This window comes from Trichogramma pretiosum, unplaced genomic scaffold (genome assembly GCF_000599845.2).
Source record: "Trichogramma pretiosum strain Unisexual culture from Peru unplaced genomic scaffold, Tpre_2.0 scaffold90, whole genome shotgun sequence".
Classification (NCBI taxonomy): Eukaryota; Metazoa; Arthropoda; class Insecta; order Hymenoptera; family Trichogrammatidae; genus Trichogramma; species Trichogramma pretiosum.
Genome location: NW_019641031.1, coordinates 506990 through 516945, shown reverse-complemented (window position 1 = coordinate 516945; position 9956 = coordinate 506990). Strand labels below are relative to the sequence as shown.

The window sequence follows — 9956 nt, the reverse complement described above, 5'->3', positions numbered from 1 at the left end:
GCCGAGGGCTCGCGTGAAATTTTTATGACAATGATCGCTTCTATATCGGCGCTGTATATGTACAGCGGTATACTGCGCTTGCAACGTTTTTACAGACTCCCGCGTGTGTACCGTGCGATAATACACACGTTATTTTATGCGCGACAATCGGATCGACATTTTCAGCTGCGGTGGCGATCACGGTAGATGTTCAGGATAATTTTCGTCGGCATTTTCATGATATAAAAGTGCGGTTGCGTCAACTCTCCACTTGCACATTATGCTATTGGGCCCGTAAATTTTTTTTATTGCTCTCCGGAAACTATGACCGAATCGATTTTGGACACCGAGTGAAGTTACTCACAGTAATTGAAAATTATACACAGTTAGCGCTTTTATTCGAGCTAAAAAATGTATTTTCTTTGGTTGGCTTAAAAACTATTTTTTACAATCGGTCGATCTATTCTTTCAAAAATTGGCATTTTTTGACATGGCGACTTTGATGAACTGAAGATTCATGTACACGTTGACGTACACGTCGAGATTGCCGTTCAGACAGTTGTCGCTCCCCGTGGCGATGCCTATCAATCGATTGCTCTGCACCAGAGGATTGCCCGCGTTTCTCTGCAAATATCGGAGATCGAATCATCGATAAAGAAACTAATTCTATCTCTAAACATCGAAACAAAAAACCATAATGAACGTGTTACCAAGCAGTCGTCGAGGGCCGAGCGCGTGTGTCCGCAGATCTTGTCGTAGTTCTCGGCCGTGTACGCCCCGTGTCTCTTCCTCTTGGTCTGTTGTTTGTGTTGCTGTTGCTTTTGGCGCAGCTTGCGCTGGCAGTCGGAGCGCGACAGCAGCAGCACCTCGACGCCACGCTCGCTGTCCACGGGCGAGGACCAGACGCTGACGCGGGCCGCGGGATTGACGCGCTCGCGCGCGTCCTCGGCCGGCAACTCGATCGGCTGCTCCAACGGGGAATACGATATTTCCTGCTCGAGCTGTTTACAGTCGGAGAGAGAAACGGTACATATATTTTGTTGTATTAATTTTATGTAATAAAATGAACGTAAGGAGAGAAAAAAAAAGACAGCCTCCGCGTATGCATCGGACAGTATGTATAAGGTGTGGTATAAGCTCGTGATGTCACATACGCGTTATTCAGTCCCCGAGCCGCTTACGCAATTTTCATCATATTATGTATTATAATGCACACGACGGATACATAATACGGTGCGAGAGAGAGAGAGAGAGAGAGAGAGAGAGAGAGAGAAAAGCTTTAAATACCGCGTCGCGTACCGCATTATATACTCACGGTAACGAGCGCAATGTCGCTAATCCAGACGTCCGTCAGCTCGTACATGACGTCCTTGTACGTCGTGACGTTGCCGATGCCGTGCGGATTACCGGACGACGACAGATCGCCGTTGAAGCCGCTCACCACGGACATGTACTTGTAGGCCTGGGCGGGCAGTCGGACGCCGTCGCCGCCGCTGCCACCCGGTGACGAGGACGATGTCGTCGACACCCGATTATGGAAGCAGTGGGCAGCGCTGAGAACGTAGCGCGGAGCGATTATGACACCCCCGCAGATGTGGCGGCCGGCGAATCGTATCGACACCTCGTGCGAGTGCGGCAGCCTCGATCTCGCGTCCTTGACGATATCGGTAATTGGCGTCGGCGATTTTCGTCTGGAACCGTTGTGGCCGTTGTTACCGCTGACTCTTCCCGCTGTACACGAAACGATAAACATTGAGACGCAAAAAATAAGTTATAATGATTTTCTTCAAAATGCGTTTGTAGGATATTGCGATCGAGAGATCGTAATTATCTTACCATTACTGATGTGGCTCGTAGCGGTTATTAGGCAAATTATCAATATTGTGATTATAGCTCGCATTGTCGATCGTTATTAGATTTCGCTTCAAACGTATACACCTATGTATAAACACCTGAGTTTACCGAACGTACAAACACAACTTCTCACTAGCAGCACCCAAGTCGAACTGAGTATTTACTACTGAGTCCCCAAGGAGCAGACGAATATAGGCCATCGGGTTGAAACGTCTTTTTTCTTTTTCTTTTTTTTGATGGCATCAGCAGCACCAGTAGCAGTAGCAGTAGCAGTAGCAGTAGCAGCAACAGCAGCTGAAATAATGACAGATTACTGACGGCTGCGTATTTAGTCTATTTATTATACGACAGTGTGTGTATATGCCTTTATAATGTATTTACGTATACACGTTAGATATGGGTGGACGTGTGCATAATACCGAGCTTAACTGGTCTGTATATATGGAATTATAAGTTCAGGTTCGTAGCTCATTTGTGTGTAGAGAGAAAGTATTGTAAACTTCGAAATGATGATGCACACAACGAGAAAGAGACGTGTGTACATGTGTGTGTGTGTGTGTGTGTGTGTGTGTGTGTGTGTGTGTGTGCGAGTGTCAGCGGAGACGTGTCGCGCACGACGACGGGGATTAACGTAACAAAGCTCCTATATGAGACATGGCACGAATTATTATTCGAAAGAATGGAGACGGTGTGTGAAGGTTTTGGAGATGCTGCTGCTGGATGAATGTATCTAAGTGACAGTTCGAGCGCTCCTCTTTCTTTGCGAGCATATACGTTTAATGAACACAAACAGCGAGTTATGCAAACCTTTCTATATACAGCCAATGCATACCGTTGAGTCCAAAAATTAATTCCATTTTCTCCGATCGATTAAACGTTGTTTTTCTAATGTAATATATCATATAAAGTGACGCAGCCTTCCAAATATAAAGGAAGAAAAAAAAATATAGTTTAGCGCATTGTAATCTCAGCAAAAGCACATGTGGCAAGCGAGTGCTAATACAACTATATTATATACGCGTATGCTCGCTTCGTCGACGATCGAGGCCCTCTCGCGCGCGTCCGAGATTAACGCGCTCGGCATAACTCGCGATAGGTGTATAGGCACACAACAGACACATACACATGCATATACAAACAATATGTTTCGCAATTGACGTAGCAGCAGCAGCAGCAGCTTGGGCTCGTAATATATTTTCGAACAATTCAAGGCTGCGTAAAGCGCGAACAATCATCGTCGTCGTATAATGTAAGAACGAAACAATTGCGAAAAAGCATTTAATCATTCGGCACAAGTATGCGAGAACGAAAGAGGCCCCTTCGTCCGTCCGTACGTCCGCGCGCGCGCGTGCCATAAGACAAACACAATCGTCATCCGTGCACTCGCGCATAGCCAAATATAATAAATGTGATCCAGCACGTGCGTGTGAAGGATAATTTTTTTTTTGGCGAGCGAGGTCAACGGTCTCCGAACGAATAAACATATCACGCATCCTCTCGAGAGAGCAGCAGATATTGTTTTAAAAAAATTTGTTTCTTTTTCTGATCCAATGATCGATCATCATAGGCAAATACATATAGTGAGAGTATGAGCCAGCTATTGTGCGCGATTATACGAGCGCGCGCAGCGATCGAAACGAAAGAGAAAAGATTCCGGCAAGGTGCTGCTGCTGCATTATACGCGAGTGTACACCGTGTGGCAAGTAGCGCCGAAGCTCGAGAGGCTGTAAATCAACTTTTACAATTGCGCAAGTTCATTAGTACGACAAATAAAGCAAAAGACTCGCGCGCGATAGCTCGATAAAGATGCGCTCGACATACGACGAGAGAGAAAGACGACGACGAGGAGGAGAACTTGGCGAAGAGCCGAGTAATTTGGCCGCGCATAATCAGCGCACGCGCCCGCAGTCATCGTGTCGTGTATAGTCCCCGTAGAGAAAGAGAGTGAGCTGGTACATATTCTCTCTCCACGCCATGATGCGGTCGTAATTATGCTCTGCGCGCGTTCACTCTCGGCCGCTATTACGCGCCTATATGCGGCGATCACTGCGCCGATACTCTTATACCCGCGCATGTATTGTTGTTGTTGTTGTTGTTGTTTCTGTCGCTGTTGACGTTGTTGCTCGCGACGAGAGAGCGAGACGAAAAGAAATATAAAAGTTAAGTAGAGTCGAGACGGAAATCGAACCATATAGGAGTCCGTATAACAAATTATTCGTATCCAAAGAGGAAGTAAATGCTCGCTCGTACATACAGGCACGGTGACAATCAATTATCCTTCACTTTCAGTCTAAGTACGAATGTATTTATGCGAGAGTTGTGTGTATATACGTTATTATGTGTACCTGTATGCCTCGTACATATATATACAGGAGGCAAAAGGCGCGCAAGCTTTGCACTCGCTCACATACACACACACACACACACACACACACACACACACACACACACACACACGAGCTGGCTGCTGCTTAGCCGCACAGGAATCGTGATACGCTCTAGGCGGTGGCGGCAACGGCATTTTTTTGCGCTCGCTCTTTCTCTTGCACATACGCTGTATAGACACACGTATACACAGCCAGAAGAATGAGAGACGTGCCAGGCGGCAGACAGACAGTAAGAAAGAGAGAGAGAGAGTCAATTCGAAAGCAAAAGTGGATTCGGATATAATACCTTGCATGGCGTATACGATGGCGAGCGCAAGTGCTGTGTGTGTGTGTGACTGCAGATCCAAGTTATGCACACACGGTGTGCAGACGTTAAATCTGCGGTTCTGCTTTACCGGGTGGCAGCGCAGGGCGCACCGTAAACAGCGTATAGCGTATGATATGCATATATAAAAAAATACCATATAAAAATGATTGCGGAGGCAAGCTCTCATTCGTTGTGTTTTGACTTATACGATTATTTTGACTTGGCTACTTGCAGATTTACACAAAATAAGGTACTCGCCATCTAGTGGTGAAGACCCGAAGTAGTATGCTAATGTAAAGTATTATGATAGTGTAGGCGCCCATCCTAACTTGGGCAGATTTATTATTGGGAGTCACTTTTACCCAGGACATATGTACTGATACAACTTATACAATTATTATTACACTTGTACAATTATTTGGACTTTGACACTTGCAGATTTAGCCAAAAAGGTACTCGCCATCTAGTGGTGAATTCTGGTTTTAGTCGCGATCGAATTTTCATGAATTTTTCGAGCGATATCGATCGGAATGGTTTTGCAGAATTTTTTCACATACATTCCAATAAAAAAGCTATGCATCCATCGCAAACGATATCCAATCCCGTTCGTTCGCGCTCTACGAGACACCGAAATATCGGGCTCTGACATTTTGAAAGTTCACGATACGATTAGTCGCGGTCGAGTGCTCTCGGGCCTCTCGAGAGAAAGAGAGATTTCTCTTCTGGTTCCTATATCGTTAAAACGCATATACAATAGTCATAGCGTGGAATACGTCTCCTATATTATTCACACACACGCATAGGCTCGAGCGAGATCGGGGGATCAATTGCACCTGACCCACGCGCGAAAGAGCCGCGCGCCAGAGAGGAAGCCATCAACTCGCGCGGATATACGAGAAAGAGAGAGAGGCGCCTCTGAGCTATATAGCTATAATGATAATATATCGTGTAACACGTGCTTGCGCGATACGTGTATATGTATCGAGGCAAGTAGTCGAGAGCAGCACACACACACACAGACAATGGGGGATCAAGGAGCTGTAGCTGGTTAACGCTCAGGCGTCGTGGGTGAAAGTGCGGAAAAGGTTCGCGGCGGGCGCCACACGTACATACATACATATACATACTCGAACGCGCGAGCCTCGCGATTCATCCCATCGCGGAGCTGCATATATATAATATAAAACACGTATTATATAGTCGTGAAGAAGCTATATATATACACACGAGTATCGGTATCGCCTGCGCATGCATGCATATATGTAAGCACGCGGCGGCGCATCGAGAAAGAATAATTAATTTTCACGAGCGAGAGATGAGACCAAGACGAAGAAGAAAGAAGAAAGCAGCCTCGCCGCGAGCTGCAAGCAGCACGTTATTATACATTATGCATATGCAACGATAGAGATATATATAATGGGTATATATATAAAATGTATTTATCAATCTCGAGCTCGGCCGCGGCGGCGTCACGTCTCTCTCTCTGACTGTATATACAGCGATTCTTTCTCTTCTCGTAACTCTTTGGGTTCCAATATAGATGCGCATAACGAAAAATTCACTCGAGCACAGAGCTAGATAGATATATAGAGACTCGGAGATGCTTCCTCGTCGAGGCATTAGAATTTCCACGCGCGCAGAGATGCACGTGTGAAATTTTCCCGTGGCGCCTCTGCGATACTACAGTATATATATGCAGTACAGTCGGTGTGCATTATATATATGCACGTCTATATATACATAAGTGTAAGTACTCGTGCCAAGGATGCACTTTCTATATCGGAGTAGATATCCCTACGGCAGCTTTCTTCATTGTGCGTCTCTTATACTGCTATACAAGCCGTTTGTTCGCATATATAAGAAACTTCCGCAAAGCTCATTTCGCGCTGCAACAACAACAACAACGACGACGACGACTACGACGACTAACACAAAGGATTATTACGCGAAATATGCTAATCTATCCATAGGTATAATAGCGACGCGCGCGATGGTGTGCACCATAAGGCTGCCTATCATCTTTCTCTCGGTCACGCATGACGAGTGCACGATTCGCGGAGAGCTATTATAGGGCGAGGTCATAATCGGCTATTTTACGAGATGCTTTCGCTGATGCAGCATTATATATTACGCTAAGCTATACGGGCGCTAGCTCTTCAGCGAGAGGCGCTTTACGACTATATAGGCGTATTAAACCAACTGCGAGTCTGTCTGTCTCTTTTTGCGCGGATCGCGATGTGCTTTCTTCCTCTTGTATTCTCGCGCTTGAACATCGTGTACATACATTTATGTAACTTCCGTAAAATATATAAAAATAAATATACGGAGGAGATCTGCGGAGATCGGCCTTTTCTTTCGTCGAATTTTTACTTTCCAATCGTTGCAATATCCGAGACGACGACGAATGCGTACTTCGTAATTATTCGCCAATTATTGTATCGACTGGCGAATAATCGTGTCAACGCGATTTCGCGATCACTTCCTCGGCGGCTCGCTCGTTGAGTTAACGCGACACGCATAGGTATACCTGTATAAAGTGAAGAAATATCGTTAGCAATTTTTTCATTTATTATTACATACTTTTTATTGTCGGTTGGAGCGTGACACGCGCCTCCTCGATAAGTATATACCTCGTTGTATATAATATGCTTTAACTGCCTGCTTGCATCGAGGGATAATTTTTCACAGCTCGAGCATAAAAGTAAACGCTACTCGATTACGTTATCTGTGTCCTGGTAGAAGTGCTCAAAACAATTTAACGTGTATCGAAGTATTTGACGATTAATTGAGATCGTTGTTTTCAAACATTTCAACTAGTTTTCAACCACTGTAGGTGGAATAAATATCATTGTATAAGTCCAAGCAAAGCACACAAATATTTTGATCGTACATCTGTCATACTTGGTTTTTAAATGCGATATTATAGAAAATTTGAAAAACAGCAGCGAAATGATGTTCTGTTTAAGTTAAAAGTGTGAATTATCATACTACCTGCACGCAATGACGCAGTTGATGTACTGAATTCCGATGTAGAGAAGGAGATGCATAAAACAATACCGCGAACCACTTACCACAGGCGGTAACGAGTTTTTCATGTTAAACTTTTAATGGAAAATTTGGTAGGGGGATGGTTATAGCATACAGTTTTTTTATAAATTGTACGCAGTCTGTTGTAAAATTTTATGGAAGTCTCAAATTTTAAAATGAGTTCTGTAGCGGTTGGAGAATGCAAGGATCAATGTATGTATTGTAACAAGATATATTGTGATCAAAGATGCCATAGTTGATCATGAGCTTTTTGATTCCACTAGTATGTTTCAAACGTGCTCCGCGCGCGTTAATTTTCTTTATTCGTGTTTTGAGGTTGCTTAAGTACCAACTGTCTGTTGACAGTTAGCAGCGCATGCGCTCGTATCGAGTCGACTCACGTCGGGCGTCGTCGTCAGTGTCAGCCAATCAGAGGTCGTTTTACGATGCTTCACTTTACGGTCCATCTCTTTTTCATAAGTAGAGAGTAGAGATTATAAGTAGAGAAAAAAATAAATACACCAACAGATGGCGTATTGTAAACACGCAAGTGACAAAACAAATTCCGAATAGCATATAAACGAAACATTTTTTTTGCTTTTCCATCGAATTGACAAAAGCGGAGTTTATTAAAACATAAATATTTAAATATTGCTATGATTAAAATAAAAATCACTAAAAATTTTGTATATTTTATGTTTCAGGTGAGTTATCACATTGCATTCTCTATATCGATGCGAGCCATTACAATCGAGTAAATGGTGGAGATAATACGTACATCCTGGGTGAGGCTTATTCACAAACTTTTTATCCTTGTAAAGAATGTCAAGCACTATACGATATGCTCACGCATCAAATTATTTCGATAATTGTATCATACACAGACATCGTTCGATTCGTAACATTATAAGCCGTCGAAAGGTCACACGCTCGTAGACACGATCTTTTCGATCGAACGCAAAAATAATCGAAGAAATACAATTTTCGTCAAAGGCCGTCTTTCTACTTGCCATTCATACGTAAAAGAAGAAAAAGAAGAAGAAAAGCGCGCGGGAATTTATCCTCCTTTGGAAAACATTAACGCAAGTAGTAGTATATATAGGCGTGTGTGTAGAGTACGCGCAACGAAACACAATAGCCGCTCGCTCGCTCGCTCGCTTGTGTGCGCGTGCATAATGTTATAAAGGAGAAAATTCTACGGCATTGTTGTTGCATAGTCAAGAATATTATAAAGTGTGTGTATCGGTAAATATGGTGAATATGCGGTTACTCTCGTCGTCGTAGTCTCGTATACGTGCGTGTAATGCGAATAATACACATAGACGTGCAGCGCGCGCGCGAGCAGGACACACCGTTATATATGCCTTGTTCGTTCGGATCACAACGAAAAATATATATACTCACGCGGTGTCGCACGTATGTAACGATTCGAGTCCCCCCGCGCGCGAACGATCGAAATTGTTATCGTCGCGAACTCGATATAAATACATCGGCGCGGGCTTCGGATCGGCGAAAGCTGCGATGCGCCGCGAGCCCGGCAGGCTATTTTTTTTTTCTTTCCCTATACGATCCGTACGGTACCGCGCTGTAATAATGCAGGCGCACGTATACGAAAGCGCCGGACACGCGTGCAAAGAAGCGCCACATTTATAATAATATTGCGGGTTTTCGCGTGGAGTCGCGCCAAAGCGCGTGTGTCAAGGATCTGCCGATATTATTATACCTATATACGTTTATACGGCCGCGTGAGTAGTGTCTTCCGCGTCGCTTTGCATTCGTCCACGCGTGCCGCCGCTATACTACTATTCGGACTTTTCTCTTCGCTCTCCATTTATGAATTATGCATCTAAACGGTCTCCTGCGCCGGCATGTTATACAGAGAGAGAGAGAGAGAGAGAGAAGCTTTTTTTCTCTCTATCTCGCTCTTTCTACCTATCTATATTGCTACGCGACCGTATATACCGCGCGATTTTTCCCTTTTGCTTTGGTGCACTTTGATACGAGGCAGCATGTATGTATATGCGAAAGAGAGAGAGAGAGAGAGCTCCGGAATCTCGCTCCTGCCGCGGCGGCCTCGTACTACATGCGCGTATGTTCCATCGTAAAAACATATACACGCGCGCGCGCGAGAGCTCTATCGCGTTGCATATAGAACTTGCTATTCTGCCTTTGATAAATCGTTAATTTTTAACCAGATAAGGTACAATGCCCTAACGGTGAATCGACCATAACTTTTTGTACCAGTTGTATCTATATACGTGTCTCTTCGTTTCCCGTTTGACTCTGTGGCGTTTCATACGCGTTTTCGGCCACTGGAGTTGCTTGAGATTGGCGAATCATTACAGGTTTACATGCAGAGATAAATGTATGCAGAGAAGAGTATTCGTCGTTTAAGGTTGCGG

General features: G+C 44.4%; 1 protein-coding gene across 1 annotated transcript; it reads right to left on the bottom strand.

Moving 5' to 3' along the window:
* Positions 1-406: 406 nt before the first annotated feature.
* LOC106659240 (trypsin 3A1-like) lies at positions 407-1966 on the bottom strand. Its single transcript, XM_014381669.2, has 4 exons — positions 1816-1966; positions 1295-1710; positions 690-980; positions 407-603 (listed from the first exon to the last, which is right to left on the bottom strand). The coding sequence occupies exons 1-4, from the start codon at positions 1877-1879 to the stop codon at positions 448-450; spliced, it is 927 nt and encodes a 308-aa protein (XP_014237155.1). The 5' UTR covers positions 1880-1966; the 3' UTR covers positions 407-447.
* Positions 1967-9956: the final 7990 nt, after the last annotated feature.